This window comes from Pleurodeles waltl, chromosome 7 (assembly GCF_031143425.1).
Source record: "Pleurodeles waltl isolate 20211129_DDA chromosome 7, aPleWal1.hap1.20221129, whole genome shotgun sequence".
NCBI classification, from domain to species: domain Eukaryota; kingdom Metazoa; phylum Chordata; class Amphibia; order Caudata; family Salamandridae; genus Pleurodeles; species Pleurodeles waltl.
Genome location: NC_090446.1, coordinates 100,768,950 through 100,788,935, shown reverse-complemented (window position 1 = coordinate 100,788,935; position 19,986 = coordinate 100,768,950). Strand labels below are relative to the sequence as shown.

The 19,986-nt window shown below is 46.0% G+C and overlaps 1 protein-coding gene across 2 annotated transcripts in view; it reads left to right on the top strand.

The window, feature by feature from the left end:
- CABLES2 (Cdk5 and Abl enzyme substrate 2) overlaps positions 1 to 19,986 on the top strand; it is a 124,248-nt gene that overhangs the window by 85,701 nt on the left and 18,561 nt on the right. For both annotated transcript variants that reach the window (XM_069243155.1, XM_069243156.1), the window contains 2 exons: positions 4,496 to 4,599; positions 4,864 to 4,970. In XM_069243155.1, coding sequence (XP_069099256.1) covers positions 4,496 to 4,599; positions 4,864 to 4,970 — 211 coding nt within the window. The remainder of the gene's footprint in view (positions 1 to 4,495; positions 4,600 to 4,863; positions 4,971 to 19,986) is intronic.

The window sequence follows — 19,986 nt, the reverse complement described above, 5'->3', positions numbered from 1 at the left end:
TTCCACAACGTAAACCTCCACTCAGAACAAGTCGAGGATGACTTTTTATTCAACACCCACAGCTCCTACCAAAGCCTGCCTATGCTCCCTGATATGCTTCGGCACGCAAAAGAAATCTTTAAGGAGCCGTCAAAAGTAGGGCAATAACACCAAGGGTGGAAAAGAAATATAAGGCACCTCCTACAGACCCTGTTTTCATCACCACACAGCTGCCACCAGATTCCGTCGTTGTAGGAGCAGCTAGGAAAAGAGCCAACTCCCACACATCTGGGGATGCACCACCCCCAGATAAAGAAAGCCGCAAGTTCGATGCAGCTGGAAAGAGAGTCTCAGCACAAGCTGCAAACCAGTGGCGCATCGCTAACTCTCAAGCACTACTTGCGCGCTATGACAGAGCCCATTGGGATGAGATGCAACACCTCATTGAGCACCTACCCAAGGAACTACAAAAAAGGGCAAAGCAGGTGGTGGAGGAAGGGCAGAACATATCAAATAACCAGATACGCTCCTCTATGGACGCAGCGGACACAGCTGCAAGAACAATCAATACATCTGTGACCATCAGAAGGCACGCCTGGCTGCGAACGTCTGGGTTTAAGCCAGAGATACAGCAGGCAGTTCTCAATATGCCATTCAACGAAAAACAACTGTTCGGTCCAGAAGTGGACACGGCGATTGAGAAACTAAAAAAAAGACACTGACACTGCTAAAGCCATGGGCGCACTCTACTCCCAGCAGAGCAGAGGAACTTACAGCACCTTCCGCAAGACACCCTTTAGAGGGGGGTTTCGGGGTCAGGCCACACAAGCCAGCACCTCGCAAGCAACACCGTCCAGTTACCAGGGACAGTACAGGGGAGGCTTTCGGGGCCAATACAGAGGAGGGCAATTCCCTATGAATAGAGGAAAATTTCAAAGCCCCAAAACCCCTACAACCAAGCAGTGACTCACATGTCACTCACCCCCTCCACACAACACCAGTGGGGGGAAGAATAGGTCATTATTACAAAGCATGGGAGGAAATAACTACAGACACTTGGGTCTTAGCAATTATCCAACATGGTTATTGCATAGAATTTCTACAATTCCCTCCAAACATACCACCAAAAGCACAGAATTTATCAAAACATCATTCCGAGCTTCTGGAGATAGAAGTTCAAGCACTATTGCAAAAGAATGCAATCCAATTAGTACCAAACACACAAATAAACACAGGAGTTTATTCACTGTACTTCTTAATACCAAAAAAGGACAAAAAACACTAAGACCAATCCTAGACCTCAGAATACTAAACACATACATCAAATCAGACCACTTTCACATGGTCACACTACAAGAAGTGTTACCATTGCTAAAACTACACGACTACATGACAACCTTAGACCTCAAAGACGCGTATTTCCATATACCAATACATCCATCGCACAGGAAATACCTAAGGTTTGTATTCAAAGGAATACATTACCAATTCAAAGTATTGCCTTTTGGTTTAACAACCGCACCAAGAGTCTTAACAAAATGTCTAGCAGTAGTCGCTGCACACATCAGAAGGCAGCAAATACATGTATTCCCGTATCTAGACGACTGGCTAATCAAAACCAATTCGCTGACAAAGTGCTCACACCACACAAATCAAATCATACAAACCCTCTACAAACTGGGGTTCACCGTCAACTTTGCAAAATCCAACATTTTGCCGTGCAAAGTACAATAATACCTGGGAGCCATAATAGACACAACAAAGGGAGTAGCCACTCCAAGTCCACAAAGAATTCAAAATTTCAACAACATCATACAACGCATGTATCCAACACAAACAATACAAGCAAAGATAATATTACAACTCCTAGGCATGATGTCCTCATGCATAGCCATTGTCCCGAACGCAAGACTGCACATGAGGCCCTTACAACAGTGCCTAGCATCACAATGGTCACAGGCACAGGGTCACCTTCTAGATCTGGTGTTGATGGACCACCAAACTTACCTCTCGCTTCTATGGTGGAACAATATAAATTTAAACAAAGGGCGGCCTTTCCAAGACCCAGTGCCACAATACGTAATAACAGATGCTTCCATGACAGGGTGGGGAGCACACCTCAAACAACACAGCATACAGGGACAATGGAACGTACATCAAACAAAACTGCATATAAATCACCTAGAACTGCTAGCAGTTTTTCAAGCACTAAAGGCTTTCCAACCAATTATAACTCACAAATACATTCTTGTCAAAACAGACAACATGACAACAATGTATTATCTAAACAAACAAGGGGGGACACACTCAACGCAGTTAAGCCTGTTGGCACAAAAGATATGGCGATGGGCAATTCACAACCAAATTCACCTAATAGCACAGTTTATTCCAGGGATCCAGAATCAACTTGCAGACAATCTCTCTCGAGATCACCAACAGGTCCACGAATGGGAAATTCACCCCCAAATTCTGAACACTTACTTCAGACTCTGGGGAACACCTCAAATAGACTTGTTTGCAACAAAAGAGAACGCAAAATGCCAAAACTTTGCATCCAGATACCCACACAGGCAGTCCCAAGGCAATGCCCTATGGATGAACTGGTCAGGGATATTTGCTTACGCTTTTCCTCCTCTCCCTCTCCTTCCTTATCTGGTAAACAAATTGAGTCAAAACAAACTCAAACTCATATTAATAGCACCAACTTGGGCAAGGCAACCCTGGTACACAACACTGCTAGACCTATCAGTAGTACCCCACATCAAATTGCCCAACAGGCCGGATCTGTTAACACAACACAACCAACAGATCAGACATCCAGATCCAGCATCGCTGAATCTAGCAATCTGGCTCCTGAAATCCTAGAATTCGGACACTTACAACTTACCCAAGAATGTATGGAAGTCATAAAGCAAGCCAGAAGGCCATCCACTAGGCACTGCTATGCAAGTAAATGGAAGAGGTTTGTTTGCTACTGCCATCATAATCAGATCCAACCACTACACGCAACTCCAAAGGATGTAGTGGGTTACTTGCTTCACTTACAAAAATCTAACCTAGCTTTCTCTTCCATTAAAATACACCTTGCAGCAATATCCGCATACCTGCAGACTACCTATTCAACTTCCCTATATAGGATACCAGTCATTAAAGCATTCATGGAAGGCCTTAAAAGAATTATACCACCAAGAACACCACCTGTTCCTTCATGGAACCTAAATGTTGTCTTAACAAGACTCATGGGTCCACCTTTTGAACCCATGCACTCTTGCGAAATACAGTTCCTAACCTGGAAGGTTGCATTTCTCATCGCCATTACATCTCTAAGAAGAGTAAGCGAAATTCAGGCGTTTACAATACAAGAACCTTTTATACAACTACACAAAAATAAGGTCGTCCTAAGGACTAATCCTAAATTTTTACCAAAGGTTATTTCACCGTTCCACCTAAATCAAACAGTGGAACTACCAGTGTTCTTCCCACAGCCAGATTCCGTAGCTGAGAGGGTGCTACATACATTAGATGTCAAAAGAGCATTAATGTACTACATTGACAGAACAAAAAACATCAGAAAGACTAAACAACTATTTATTGCATTCCAAAAACCTCATGCAGGAAACCCAATATCAAAACAGGGTATAGCAAGATGGATAGTTAAATGCATCCAAATCTGCTACCTTAAAGCTAAACGACAGCTGCCCATTACACCAAGGGCACACTCAACCAGAAAGAAAGGTGCTACCATGGCCTTTCTAGGAAACATCCCAATGCAAGAAATATGTAAGGCAGCCACATGGTCTACGCCTCACACGTTCACCAAGCACTACTGTGTAGACGTGTTATCCGCACAACAAGCCACAGTAGGTCAAGCCGTGTTAAGAACCTTGTTTCAGACTACTTCCACTCCTACAGGCTGAGCCACCGCTTTTGGGGAGATAACTGCTTACTAGTCTATGCAAAACATGTGTATCTACAGCGACAGATGCCATCGAACTGAAAATGTCACTTACCCAGTGTACATCTGTTCGTGGCATCAGTCGCTGTAGATTCACATGTGCCCACCCGCCTCCCCGGGAGCCTGTAGCAGTTCGGAAGTTACCTTCAACTATTTGTATATATATTATTTTAACCTTAAATAGGTACATACTTAGTCACTCCATTGCATGGGCACTATTACTACAACTCCTACCTCACCCTCTGCGGGGAAAACAATCGAAGATGGAGTCGACGCCCATGCGCAATGGAGACAAAAGGAGGAGTCACTCGGTCCCGTGACTCGAAAGACTTCTTCGAAGAAAAACAACTTGTAACACTCCGACCCAACACCAGATGGCGAGCTATGCAAAACATGTGAATCTACAGCGACTGATGCCACGAACAGATGTACACTGGGTAAGTGACATTTTCATTTTCAAGGTAACGGGACCTAATTATACATGTATTTTGAAAATTATTACAGCTGTAAGTCAAAGTTCACTTTACTCCTTTGTGATCTCTTCTGTATTTGTCATGCTAGGAAACGATGCTGGAGAGGTGGCTGAATATGATCCCAACCTCCTGGACGATCCCCAGTGGCCCTTTGGAAAGCATAAACGTGTTCTCATCTTTGCTTCTTACATGGTAAAAACATACTTTCAAATGTATCCCTAAGTATGGTGGGTGGGACTTGAGGTGAACTGAGCACTAGTAAAAATGTTACAAGTAAGTAGTATTGTTGCAACCACTTTGAAATATTGGTGGAAATATTGATGATCAGTTGGGGGACTCAGTGTTGACTTTCATATCCATGAAAAGGATGTGCTTGGCATCACACATTCAAAGATTCGAAAATAAGTGTGTTGTCTGTAATCCTTTGGTTAATTAAAATGTTTTTTTTTCTATTAGACAACTATAATAGAATATGTGAAGCCGTCTGAGCTGAAAAAGAACATGAATGAGACCTTCAAGGAGAAGTTCCCTCATATTAAGCTGACCCTCAGCAAAATTAGAAGGTATGTGCCAAGTGTACCCAAACACACATTCTGTCTGTTCACCTGTGAGTTTGCCTTGCACACGATTTAAACATTTGCAGATTGTCTAACCAGTTTGCATGCTGTCTGTATATGGTGCTGATTGAGTAGTTTGTGTAGTACGCCCTAAAGACTAAACTTGTGTCAGAGGAACAAAAGGATTTATGTACTCCAATTTGTTTTTAGTCCTTTCTGGGGAGTGCCTTTAGTTGAATTCCTGTGCAGAACTCCACGTTCTGATGGATACAACTACCTGTGGATTCCTCACCTGATGAATACTCCCATGGCGCCAGCATTTGACGGAAATCTTCTTACTAGTCTCTGCACGTCGACGAGGACGTCACTCTAGCCCACGCGACGCCGTCTGACGTCATACAGGCAATAAGAAGTCCTCGCCGACGTGCCGATGACAGTTCCCTTTTTTCCGTGCATTCGAAACGGTTATCTTCGAGGGAGTTACTGTTACCTTCGTGGTTACAGTGTATTGTCTGCTGCGTAGTCTTCTCTGCGGTAACAATGTCTCAGAGGAAGTCGGGTTTCAAGCCCTGTCGAGAGTGTGGGGGCAAGATGTCAGTTACAGATCCTCACTCCGACTGTCTATGGTGTTTGAGCTCCGACCACGACGTCTCGACTTGCGATTCATGTCAACACATGAATCCGAAGGCCCTCAAAGAGCGCGAGGCCAAGTTATTCATGGCAAAGTCAAAGAAGAAGGAGAAACATCATAAGAAGTCTTCTTCGCCAAGGTCTCACCGGCGTCATCGAGACTCCCGGCGCCGTAGAGACTCACGACGTCACTCCAGCAAGGAGTCTCATTCGAGGTCACCTTCAGCTCGGCGTCGGAGGACTTGGGAGGTCAGCCCCACGGTCACGCCGCATCCATCGACGCCGTTGCCCTCTCCGGCGTCACCGACTTCACCTGGTCAGGCGTCAGTGATTGAGGTGGTGCAGCCTCTTGTGTTTTCTCCGGCGTCGCAGACGTCGAGGCCGGCGTCGGGGTCGCCTTCGATCCAGGCACCCCAGTATCCGGCTTTTCCCACTCCTGGAGCCGATAGTACCGCGTTTCTTAATGCGATGTATACCATCTTTCAGCAGATGGCTCCAGGAGCTGCTCCGGCTGGTCCTTCGGGGCCCTTGGCCTTTTCGTTGGGTGATCCTGCGCCTCTTCGGCCGGCACCCTTTATGCCCTTTCTCCCTTTTGGGAATGTGGGCTCGGCGCCGGTGGCCGCTCCGGTGGCTTCGGATGTTTCGGCCCCGGAGGTTGCCCCTCCGTCGAAGTCAGGATTTTGCCCTGTGACTCCGGTTGGTCCATCGGCTCCAAGACCTCGTCCTCCGGCTCCTGCCTCGGCGCCGAAGCTGCCTGTGGCGCCGGACGCGGCGTCAGATGCTTCTGGAGATCGGCGCCGTTCTTCGACGTCGGCGGAGGCCATGTCGACTCCGCGTATCGAGGAGAGACTTCATTCGAGGAGGCGTGCTCTCCGTCTTTTAGAAGAGCAAGAGTACCAGCGAGTCCTAGAGGAGGGAGAGATTGAGGACTCTGGAGACGGACTGCATGGTCTGGATACAGCCAGTGGGCTGGACACTTCCCCTGAGTGGGACCTTTCATCTCCAGGGGAATATACGGAGGAGGCTGCTTCCTTTCATGCTGTGGTGAGGAAGGCAGCGAGCTTTTTGGACCTGCCTTTGCCGGTGGCAGAGGCAAAGCAGAATTTGCTGACAGAGGTATTGCATCCGGCCTCTGCTGCAGCTGAGCCTCTCTTGCCATTTAATGAGGCTTTGCTGGATCCGGTGTTGGAGGTGTGGAAGAAGCCGGTGTCTTCCTCGGCCGTTCATAGGGCTGTGGCCAGGAGGTATCGAGCTGCACCATCTGACCCTGGCTTTCTCTCTAGACACCCTACGCCGGAGAGCTTGGTGGTGCAAGCCTCCTGTTCCTCAAAGTCAGCGCCTGGTTCCTTCCCGACGGTGCCTGGAGACAGAGACTCCAAGAAACTGGATGCGCAGTCCAAGAAAATATTTTCGTCATGCAGTTTGGCGTTGAAGGCCACCAACGCCACGTGCATTCTGGGGAGGTACATCCATGCGCTGATGGATGATATTTCGTCTTCATTCACGGAGCTTCCCCAGGGTCTTTTGGATGTGGTCTCGGACGCCCAGGCTGCCGCGACCCAGATTATCCAGTCTGGGCTGGACACGACCGACTCGGTGGCCAGGGCGATGGGCACGGCTGTGGTGGCAAGAAGACAGGCCTGGCTCCGAAACTCAGGGTTCTCTGCGGATGTGCAGTCGACCCTGCTGGACCTCCCGTTTGATGGGGACAGACTGTTTGGAGCCAAGGCAGATTCGGCCTTGGAACGATTTAAGGAGAGCAGAGCCACAGCCAAATCGTTAGGACTGCAAGCTCCTTCTTCCTCTGCCTCTTCTAGAATTTTCAGGAGGTTTCGGGGATTTGGGCGTGGCTCTTATTCCTCTTCCTTTCGGGGGAGGTTCCAGCAACCCGCCTCTTCCCTCCCCTATAGGTCATTTAGAGGGAGGGGGAGGGGTGGGGTCCGTACCAGAGGAGCCTCTCAACAGCACTCTGCCTCTTCCTCGTCCTCTGGAGGGGTGCAGCAGGGGAAGCAGCCTTAGGCTTCCACCGTTTCCCACTCACTCCTCTCCTGTAGGGGGAAGATTACAGCGTTTTCTCCACAAGTGGAGGTCTATCACAACGGACACTTGGGTTCTCGGCATTGTGGGAAAAGGCTACGCCCTTCCCTTTCGGGAGTCCCGCCCCTCATCCCGCCCCACCCATCTTATTGTTCAGAAGAACACCTCCTGTTGCTAGAACAGGAGGTTCAAGTCCTCCTTTCAAAGGGCGCGGTAGAGTTGGTCCCAGAGCAGGAAAAGGGTCGAGGTTGTTACTCAAGATACTTCCTGATTCCCAAAAAGGATGGTCAGTTGAGACCAATCCTGGATCTGAGGATCTTGAATTGGTTCCTCAAACAGGAAAAGTTCAAGATGCTGACCCTAGCACAGGTGCTTTTGGCGTTGAACAAGGAAGATTGGATGGTGTCTGTCGACTTGCAGGATGCTTACTTTCATATCCCGATACTCAAGTCGCACAGGAAGTATCTCCGGTTTGTGGTAGGGTCGCAGCACTATCAGTTTGCGGTCCTCCCGTTTGGTCTTACTTCAGCACCTCGAGTCTTCACAAAGGTGATGTCAGTGGTTGCGGCGGAGCTCAGAAGGAAGGGGATAGCAGTATTCCCTTACTTGGACGACTGGTTGATCAAAGCCAAGTCCCCGGAGCTTGTGTCGCATCATCTGCAGTCAACAACCCAGTTGTTGTTCGACCTGGGCTTTTCGGTGAACGTGCCCAAATCTCACCTGGAGCCCTCTCAGCGCCTCCTGTTCATAGGGGCAGTACTGGATACAACATTGAGTCGAGCCTTTCCTCCGCCTCAGCGGATTCAAGATATTCAGGAATTGGTTCCAATGTTTCGAAATGGAGCGGTAGTTCCAGTCCTCAAGGTCCTTCGTCTGCTCGGTCTGTTCGCCTCCTGCATTCTGTTGGTCACGCATGCTCGCTGGCACATGAGGGCTCTTCAGTGGTGCCTCCGAAGGCAGTGGTCTCAACACAAGGGAGATTTAGAAGGTACTGTCAAGATCTCCAGAGATGCTGCTGTGGAATTGAAGTGGTGGATTGCGGGCAACAATCTTTCACAGGGGAAGCCGTTCGCGCAGTCGCCACCAGTGGCCACGGTAATAACGGATGCCTCCACCCTAGGATGGGGAGCTCATCTGGGGGATCTGGAGATCAAAGGGCTTTGGTCTCCAGAGGAACAGGTGTTTCATATCAATCTGTTGGAGTTACGGGCTGTACGTTTGGCTCTCAAGGCCTTCCTCCCATCCCTTCGTGGTCAGTCGGTACAGGTCCTGACGGACAATACTACCACAATGTGGTACATAAACAAACAGGGAGGAGTAGGGTCGTACCTTCTCTGCAGAGAAGCTCTTCGGCTATGGTCCTGGGCAAAGGACCATCAGATTTGCTTGGTGGCAAATCATCTGGCCGGGGTCTTGAATGTACGTGCGGACAGTCTCAGTCGCCAATTCTCGGCAGACCACGAGTGGCGTCTCCATCCAGATCAAGTCTGTTTAATCTTCCAGATGTGGGGGTTTCCTCGGATAGATCTGTTTGCCACTCGGGAGAACGCGCATTGCCCGTTATTCTGCAGCCTCCAGTATCCGATGCAGGGAGCGTTGGGGGACGCGTTTCAGATAACCTGGTGCGACCAGTTGCTTTACGCGTTTCCCCCCATACCCTTGATTCCTCGAGTGTTGAGGAAAATTCGCCAAGACCGGGCCCAAGTCATCTTAATAGCTCCGGATTGGCCAAGGAGGGTATGGTACTCCGACCTTCTCCAACTCTCACTGTGCCCTCCGCTCCGTCTCCCTCTCAGGGCAGACCTCCTCTCGCAGTCGCAGGGGCAGGTTTTACACCCCAACCTCCAGAGTCTGCACCTACATGCTTGGAGATTGAACGGGGCAACCTGAGTTCCTTCTCTCTCCCGCCTGATGTAGTGGATGTTATCTTAGCGGCCAGGCGACACTCCACTAAATCTATCTACGCTAATAGGTGGTCTAAATTTGTTATGTGGTGTGGAGAGAGACAGATTGATCCCTTACATGCTCATCTGTCACATGTTTTGTCTTTTGCACTGTCTCTAGCGCAGAAAGGTTGTGCAGTAGCTACCATTAAGGGTTATTTGTCGGCCTTGTCAGCCTTCATTTGTCTTCCAGACCAACCATCGTTATTTAAATCCCCTATTGTTCTCAGATTCTTGAAAGGTCTTCTGAATCAATATCCTCCAAAACCATTCGTTATGCCTCAATGGGATTTGTCCTTGGTCCTGACTTTCCTTATGGGGTCCCCTTTTGAGCCTATGCATTCTTGCCCCTTAAGGTATTTGGTTATTAAAACAGTATTCCTGGTAGCTATAACATCTGCAAGGAGAGTGAGTGAGTTGCAGGCCTTATCGGTTAAACCCCCTTATATAACGTTTTATGGGGATAAGGTGGTGTTGAGGACCAAGGCTGCTTTCCTTCCGAAGGTTGTTTCACCCTTCCATTTGGCTCAGACAATCACTTTGTCCACGTTTTATCCTCCGCCTCATCCTTCAAAGGAGGAAGAAAGACTACATCGCCTGGACCCAAAAAGGGCGTTGAGCTTCTATATCGACAGAATGAAGGATATCAGGCTGGAGGATCAGCTGTTTGTCGGATACGTGGGCAAGAGGAGAGGAAAGGCAGTCCACAAGAGAACACTCTCCAGGTGGGTTGTTCTTTGCATTAAAATCTGTTACTCTTTGGCAAAGAAGGATCCGCCTGAGGGCATTAGAGCTCACTCCACCAGAGCTAAGTCGGCCTCTTCGGCCTTGGCCAGGGGTGTTCCTGTGGTTGACATCTGCAAGGCCGCAACTTGGTCGTCCCTTCACACTTTTGTGAAACATTACTGTTTGGACTCTGAGGTCAGAAGGGACGGTCATTTTGCACGGTCAGTGCTGCAGGATTTCTTGGTTTGACCATTTAGGCACCCACCGCCGGGCGTGGTACTGCTTTGGGACTCTATTCATCAGGTGAGGAATCCACAGGTAGTTGTATCCATCAGAAGAACGAGTTACTTACCTTCGGTAACGACTTTTCTGGTGGATACATTAGCTACCTGTGGATTCCTCACGGTCCCACCCGCCTCCCCGTTGCCTTTTTGGTCTCTCCAAGCAATCCTTGAGTGTGCTCCTTTTGGTCTTCAAAGTTGCAATACATTTTGCATGTATGATATTTGTATATATGTGTATATGTATATATAAATCTATATATATATTGGGTATATACATGATTCGTATGTATAAATATATTTATTTGTTTAAAAAAAAAAAAAAAAAGGTTATATTAAATCTACAGCTATTTTATTGCAATGTTGTGTGATTTACAATATTAAGAGATGTTGCTTTGCTCTTTCATTGCATTGGGTTATTATTATTATTCTCATGCACGTAAAAAATGTTGGTACTGTCATCGGCACGTCGGCGAGGACTTCTTATTGCCTGTATGACGTCAGACGGCGTCGCGTGGGCTAGAGTGACGTCCTCGTCGACGTGCAGAGACTAGTAAGAAGATTTCCGTCAAATGCTGGCGCCATGGGAGTATTCATCAGGTGAGGAATCCACAGGTAGCTAATGTATCCACCAGAAAAGTCGTTACCGAAGGTAAGTAACTCGTTCTTTTGGGACACCAAAACTAGAATTGTCTTCCGCCAATGGCAGGAGAACATTGTTTCTGAATGTTGGTCTCTGTGGAAAGCATAAGGAGAGCAACCTGGCCAAAGGAACTCAACTTATGCAGCTCCACAAGACTGGACAGAAGAAGACCTAATAGTAAAATGAACAACACACTCAATCCCACCTTGTCTTGTTTTCTGTATGTTCTGGGGCACCTGCATCCTTTTGACAGAGCCAATGATGCGTATATAAGTTTTATGTTCCAAAACAGAACAAATAAACGTATTTATAGCTGAGATCATAGTTTTTGAGTGAGATTCTTGCCTGGTTTCAGTCATTCTTAAAAAGATAATCTCCTCATAACTGACAGCTCATCCTGAGAAAGAGCCGTTGGATGGCCTCTCTAGCAAAATTATTTGCCAAATATTCCCTTCAAGCGACAAATTCTGAAGACCTGCTTTGTTGCAGCAACTATGAGGTCTGTCATTCCATTTTACGGACATTTTTCCTAGGGATTGTAGGGAGGATATTTCAGTGATCCATAACAGATGAAAGGTCGCCTCAAGTCATGCAATGATCTCTGTAAAAGACTTGACAGGGTTGTTACCTTATGGAGTGTCCCCGTTACGTAATTCAGCATATTTCATTTTCATGAAACTTGCATTTTATGTCTAATGCAGATTCTGAAATCTAGGAAGGAAAATTAAGTGTAATAAAGAAGTGAAAAGAGAATTTCCCACAGGCTTGATTGAAGCTGTGAGATGTTTTTTATTCAAGAAGTTTTAAAAACCCTGCTAGCAACAGTGCCAACATCATCAACAAACACAGGAGGCCAGCCTTCGACCAACGAAGGTAGAAACACTGAGCGGCAGTGCAAATGACTGGGGCATTGAAAGGCCCCAGCAACCACCAGATGATGCCTCAACTATTTGGTGCACATGGAGAAGAATCCTAACCACCGTCCTGCAATTCACTGTTAACAAAAGACACATGGTTGCTGATTACTGTTCTGTTTGGCTAAATATGACCTAGTGAAGGGGACCTTTCCTGCCCAGGGTTGCAAAAGTTAAATCTTTCAAAACCATAAAGGGTGGATTCAAGTTTCTAAAACTACAGAACAGGAGTATAGTCCTGTTTGTGGTTAAAAGAAAAGGTCCAAGGCAGAGCTCTTGGCCCGTATTATACCCAAAGACTGCAAGCAAGTAGAAAAAAATAGGAGCAATGCAAGATGCTGGTTCTGCATCGCATGTCCACCATTTATAGTGGAAGGAATTTGATTGGTGTTGCAGATATCAAGATGTCTACCTCTGTTTCACAATTGTCTGGAAGCACAAGTCAGTTTTTCACTTTAGTATCAATAGGCACTACTGGTTGTAAGTTTGGTCTTTAAAATTAATTTGCCCCAAGCCCTTCACTAGTGCATGGTTTTGATGCCAGCCTTTCTGAGTCTGTGGTTTTGTCTGTTCATATCTGGATGACTTGCTTATCGATGCTTGCATAATACTAAGTAATCGGCCTCCACATAAATAATCACAAATAAACATTAATCCTAATTTAATTTGTCTAATATTTCTGATGGATTCTTCTAACCACAAATTAGTCACCTTTAGAATCCGCTAAGGATATTTTCAACACAGCCCCTGCAAGGCAGAACGTGGCTTCGTCTGGCTTTGTGTCTACCGCTCCACCTGAAGGTGACAGCTGGAGCCACATCTAGATGCCACCCCATTGTCCCTTCCTTTCTTTCTGAGACTTTGTACCCAGATCCGGACCTAGTTCCTACATTTTTCTTCTCCTTGGCCAACCCTGTTTTTTACATATCTTTCCATTGTGCAAGGGAGCATGTGCCTTCCTAAAATTACAGAATTTAAACGGGGGAGGTTTTGTCACAAACTAATGTCCTTGACAGATCTCCATGATATGTGTGTCTGGTAGTTGGGGTCAGACCATGACTCCAAGGCATGAGTTGAGTGTGCGCTGATGCACTTAAAGGTGATTGGGGAATGCGAAACCAAGCACTAAGTCGCTAAGCATCATTGAAAGTCACGTAAAGGCTGTTCCCCTTGAAGTAAAGGAAACCGAGCTGGTCTAGTTCTTGGGGGCGATCCTGCAACAAGTCAGCTTTGACAAATACAAGGCGTCCAAGCAGGCCTTGTTCCAGCTACACCATAACCCACCAGAGAAGTTGCAAGGATGTTAAGATGTTCTGTCTCGCTCCAGGTCCCCAACTGAAGACATGATTTGTGGGCACCCTACTGGTTCGCTCTGGGTCTCCCCACCCCTTTGGACGCCACAAATCCATAGACCTCCAGTCGTGTTATAGCCAGCGGGTCTGCCTTTAGTGCGATGTGTGCCCTCCTAACCTTCTTCGGGTTCAATTTAGATTTTAGCCTTGTCCACCAATGCCATGATCTCTGCTGGACCAAGCCGCGTTGACCCAAGCACTGATACTGCTGACACCAGCATTTGTCAGGCTCATAGCTCTATCTGAGTCTGAAGTGACTCCAGCTCATCCTGTGGCAAAGACTAGCTCAAGCTCGGTACCTTTGTGACTGCCCGCCTGCACTCTGACCTGCAGGATGGCTATTTCCCTATCTCCATTGTGCTGGGGCTATCTGCAGTGCAAGGTGGACCACAAGGATTTTCTTGTTGATGTACTCCCTTTTGGACTCACCAGTGCACTCCTATGTTGACAAAGATGATGGCGGTGGTTGCAGCCTACATTCAGGGGTACCAGTCTTTTTCTGCTTTTATGACTAGCTAATAATGGCAGCCTGCCAGAGTCACTCATAGACCACCTCCAGGCGACGCTGAACTTCCTAACATTGCTGGGGTTCACTGCCACCTTCCTGAAGTCACACCTGACTCCTTCATGAAGTCTCCCTTTCATCTGGACAACCCTGGATACATTGCTCTTTTGGGCCTTCCCTTCGAAACAAGAAGTCTAGGACATATGGGCTATGATCCCAATGTTTCAGCCTCAGGCCTGGCTTTAAGGGGGGGATGAGTGAGTCTATTTGACCTACTGGCCTCCTGCACCCTAGTTGTCAACCATCCCAGGTTGCACATGCGGGTTCAGCAGTAGGATCTGAAGACTCAGTGGGCCAGCACCAAGGAAACCTATCAGACTATATCCAGGGTTAGGAGGAGACTGCTAAATTTCTTCTGTGGTGGCTGCTTGACTAGAATTTAACCAGGGACAGACCCATCTCCCTTCCCTACCAGAGCACACAGTGGTGTTTAATGCATTACTACTCGGTTTTGTTAGGTCATAGAGGAGAGCTGGAGATCAAAAGACTCTGGTCTCTAGTGGAGGCCACCTCTATGTGAACCTAGTGGAGTTGCAGGCCATTGCCTTGGTGGCCAAGGCCGTCCCGTCATCCATCAGGGAGAGGCTTGTTCCAGTTCTCACAGACAACACCACTGCTGTGTGATACAGCAACAAGCACGGATTTATAGGGTCCTGGGTTCTATGCCAGGAGTCCCTTTGCCTCTGGACCTGGCTCAATAGTCAGGGCATTTCCTTGCTTGTGCAACACTTGGCAGGATCTTTAAACACCAGAACAGCAAACTCAGCTGCTGACGATTGGCAGATTGCTAAAGTCAGAAACATCCGGAGGTAGTGCAGAGTGTCTTCCAGCAAGGGGGGAAGTCTGGCTCGATCTGTTTGCCACTGCTGAGCAGGTGCACTGTCAGAACGTTTGCACACTTGAGTTCCCAAGACAATTCTTTCTCGGAGACATTGCACCTAGAGTAAAGCATGGTACTCCTGAATGCCTTCCTGCTAATATCTCTTGCCACGAGTTCTGAAGAAGATGAGAAACGACCAAGGCCAGGTCATCCTAGTGGCTTTTAATTGGAAGTTCTAGGCGAGTGTGGTAACCTGGAACTTCTAGGCATGAGCATCTGTCCTCCAATCAGGCTACTGCGTGAGGAGCATCTTCTGGCAGGGTCTTGCACCTGGGGTTGCACTGTTTATACCTCTATGCGCGGCGATTGAGCGGCAGTTGTCTGCCGGAGAAGTGGATACATCCTAGCTGCCAGGCGTCCTTCTACAAAGTCTGTTTAGGAAGGAAGCTGTGACATGTTTTTGGCTTGGTGTGTCTCCCTTAACAGGGACCGTTGCAAGTTAAACTGCTGAATGTGTTACTGTTTCTTCTGTCTTTTGACCGGTAAGGGCTTGCTGTCGGCCCTGTTAAAGATTACATGTTGGCCCTTTTGGCATTTTTGAATTTACTGGATCAACTGTCTGTATTTAAATCATTTACTGTGATGCGTGTCTCAAAAGGTTTGGTCCATATGTTTTGCCCGAAACCCTTTGTGATGCTACCTTAAGTTAGTTCTTTCTTATGTGCACCCATTTAGAGCCATTGCACAGCAATATGGCAAGGAAGGTTGTCTTTGTGATCAAAACCTCAGCTTCTCACATGAGTGAGCTTAAAACTTTCTGTCTAGCCTTCCCACAACACCTTTCTGGACAAACTGGTGTGGAGAACTAGAGTAGCCTTTCTACCAAAAACAGTGACTGCCTTTCATGCCAGACAGTCCAACATTCTACAGTGGTTCTTTGCCCCACCTTACTAATCGAAAGGGCCCCTAAAGAGCACTTAGCTTTTACATTGATAGCAACAAAGCCCGTAGATGGACGATAAGCTCCTTGTGAGATTCTCCAGGGCACATAATTGCAAAGCAGTGTAAAAATATACTTTGTCCAGATGGATAGCCCTCTACATTAAGATGTGTTACACAATAGCCAAGATGCATCCTCCAGAATGGTTGAGGGCCCATTTCATCCAAGCTATGAGGGCATTCTTTTGCAAGGCAAACTGTAAAACCATTGCCAGAATAAAAACCAGGGAAAAAAGGACCGAGAAGGGGCTTCTTTTTCTGACTCCAGACCCTCTCACACAAACTACTCCCATCGAGGAAGTTCTAGAGAGAAGACCTAAAAACACCATCAACACCATTCTGGTCAATCTCTCTGCACTCGAACACAGTTCGACATCAAGGCAGGACTCAGAACAGACTTGCTCGTCTTCAAGGTACAGTATGACCGCACCTCCGACATCAACACCTCAGATATTGTTAGGATTACCTATGGCGTCAATTCCCGTTCTGACACTGCATACGTGGAATACCCAGCACTGATGCATTTTTGTTTGACGTAGAAGATCGGTTTCTTTAATGTAGAGGTCGAGATAACTGTTGAAGATTGACCTTGAGACTGTCAGGTCTATTTTTTCAGTTTCTGACACCCACCAACAGATGATGACAGTTGGGCTAGATCGTTTTTAATACTTTCACAGGATGATCCTGTTCAAGAAAACATTCTTCCTCTAAATTTGTCTCCAAGGCCTATTAAGTCCAATAGTACATCCATTGTAATCAGTCAAGGCCTGTACCAATAGTTACATCTGACACTGAAAGTCCTCTGCAACATTCTACAAGACATTCCACCCCAAGAATACGGAAAGGAAGAACACCTCCTCAGTCTCCATCACCTGCTAGGACTTATTCTACTGACTCCTACTTCTCCGGAAGCATCACCTCTTAGGTCGTCTCTTGTAGACGACTTTATGACTTTACAAGATGTCTTAGTCAGAGGTGCCATTAAACTAAATAACCAATTGCAAACAACACAGACTTCAGTTTCTGTCGTTTATGGAGACTCTCCAATCAAGAGCTTCACCATGACTTACCTTGCCATTCCTACTGCGACTTGTAGAGCTTGTAGAAGAAAGGTGCCTTACTCCATCCACTATTAAGGTGGCAGCTCCTCAACTTTACAATAAATACAGGGCCTCAGAACAAGACCCTGTGTACCTAAGACAAGATTCCAAACCCGACAGTCATAGTTTCTGCAGTTAGAAAGAAACATCCTTTGGCTTCAGAAACTTCAGTCCTTCCCGAAAAAGGGAGTAAGAGACTATATGCAGGAGGAAATAAAATGTGCAGCTCTGCAGCTGTTACATTTAAAACCACCATTACATCCGCCCTAATGGCATGATATAATTAATCGCAGGAATCTCTACCTGCATTTGCAGACAATTTGCCTAAAGATAGGAGACAAGATTTTATGGAAATTGTGCAAGAAGTTCAGACTACCTCAAACCAGTCTGAGTGCAGCCATAGATGAGGCATGTTTGGCAATTACACCATCCTGCAAAGTCCCATCTCTATGCAGGTTGTCTTGGCTTAGACTGACTTCCCTAAGCCTGACGCTCAGCTAAACATTATGAACCTTCCTTTTACCGGCCCAGTCTGTTCCCCACATGAACAAAGAGATGGGAGTAATTAAAAAAGAAGCAGAAACCCGCAGAGCAGTGGGTTTAGAGGAAAGAAAAACAATTCCACTGTTCCTAATAGCATTGGAGGGATTATAGATTTCAGTCCGGACATGGGGTTCTATCCCCTCAATGGTCTTTCTGTTCTCAGTCTCAAAGTAATCAACAGCAACAACAACAATTCTATTCTAGGAACAATAAAGGAAGAGGCCAGCAGCAACAACAGTAGACACACCGTCAATACTCTTCAAAATCACTCACAACATCAAAACAATGAGAATCTCTCTCCCTTTGGTCTGTGTTGTGCTCCAGTGGGGGGGGGAGTGCTTTACATCACTTTTACAGAGTGTAAATTAATGACCACCAACAAATTGATCTTGCAGATCAGATTACCTAGAACAGCTACACCATTCAGTTCAAACATCCTCCATCTTCAATACCTCCAGAGTCAGCACCAAAACACCAGTTGCAGCAACTAAAATAGAAGGTACAATCTCAACTACAAAAACAGGCAATAGAACCAGTTCCTTTATCTCAAAAAAGAAAAAGGTATCTATTCAAGATATTTTTTGGTACCCAAGAAAAGCAAACCTAGTTCAGGCCTATACTCTGTGCGACAAGCAAATATACAAAGAACAAAAATTCAGAATGCGAGCCCTGCAGCTGATTTATCCACAATTTATTAAAAGAGACTGGGTGTGTTCTGTAGAGCTTCAAGGGCATGTTTTCCCATACCCATAGTGAAAAAACACAGAAAATTCTTAAGATTAGTTGTGAGAAAGGATCATTATCAATACATAGTCCTTCCATTCAGTCTAAAGTCTGCACCCTGAACATTGTTTATATGTATGGCAGTGGTTACAGCTCACCTCCGCAGAAAGGACATTTATATTTACCCTTATGTAGACGATTGGCTGATAAAGGCTCGTTCTTATCATCAAGTGCAGTTGGATTTCAACAAAATGACCAAACTTTTAACAAAGCTGAGCTTGCATAACAGTCAAGAGAATTCAATCTCTTCACATCAGCGATTTTTTGATTACCTAGGATCCACTCTGGATACCATAAAAGGGGAAGTGTAACCTTCAGAGGAGAGCCTCTGCCATTTTTCATAAATGCCACCAACTGCTTTAAATGTCGAATCCAACAGCTCGACAAATCTCACCTCTACAAGGGTCCATGGCTTCTAACATTTATCTAGTTCAGAATGCAAGTCTCAAAATTAGACCCTTACAACAGTGACTCGAACAACTGGGAAGATCAACTTTCTCACCACACAAGTCCAACAATCTCTGATGTGCTGATGCACGAGAATCCCCTTTTTCCTGGATCTGCCTAAACTGACAAATATCACAGATAATTTTCAGACAGGATGGGAAGAATATTTACAAAATCTCACAGTGCAAGGTCAAAGGTCACAAAAAGAACAATTGTACCACTTAAATGTTTTGGAGATGAAGGCAGTCCATCTGGCCTTGAAGGCTTTTGCACCATCTCCAATGACCAGCAGGATTCAGATTCAAAAAGAAAATACCATAATGATGCACTATCTAAACAAGCAAGTGCGTACCAGATCAAGGATTCTATCTAAGCTAAAAAAAAAAAAATTAAAAAAAGTGGCATTGGTTACTAACAAGGAATCTTTCGATCTTATCAATTAATTTACCAGGCATCCAAAATTGTCAGTCAGATCTATTAAGCAGATACTTCATAGACCACCACAAATTGGAATTAGACAACATCGCTCTAAGTATTTTACAAGGCTGGGAGTTTAACGGCCTAGACCTATTCACCATAAGAGAAAATGCAAAATGCCAGTGATGGTATCCACAGCTACTTCACCTCTCCATCAAACTCCACAAGACGTTGCCATGCAAACGCAACCTCCTGCCGAGGATGCTAGGGAAAACATTTCACCCCAACGTACAATTCTTTGAATTTTAGCGCATGGCTTCTGAAATCTTCCATTGCAGACACTTAAATCTCCTGGATTGTACGTCCATTCTCAGGGAAGCAAAATGTCCAAGTACAAGAGCATCTTACACTTTCAAGTTGAAGAGATTTATCTGGTGCCTTCAAAATAATGATCCAATTAAATATCAGGAAGATGTCATTTTAGCATATCTACTTCATTTGTCACGATCTAAAATGCAATTCAGCACAATAAAGGTACATTTAACTGTCTTCACTGCATGTAGGAAAGGACCAAATCAAAGATCCTTCTTTACAATATCAGTTAAAGATTTCCTAGAGGATTGAAAAATACATTGCCTCCTATTAGACAGCCTGATCCTCCTTGGGAATTGACTCTGGATTTGACCAAATGAATGGCACCTCCGTTTTATCTTATAAAGAAAGTCTCAATGCAGTACCTCACTTGGAAAATAGCCTTCCTGGTAGGTATTACATCAGCAAGGAGAGTTAGCGAGCTGCAAGCTACACAGAAATAGAGTAGTG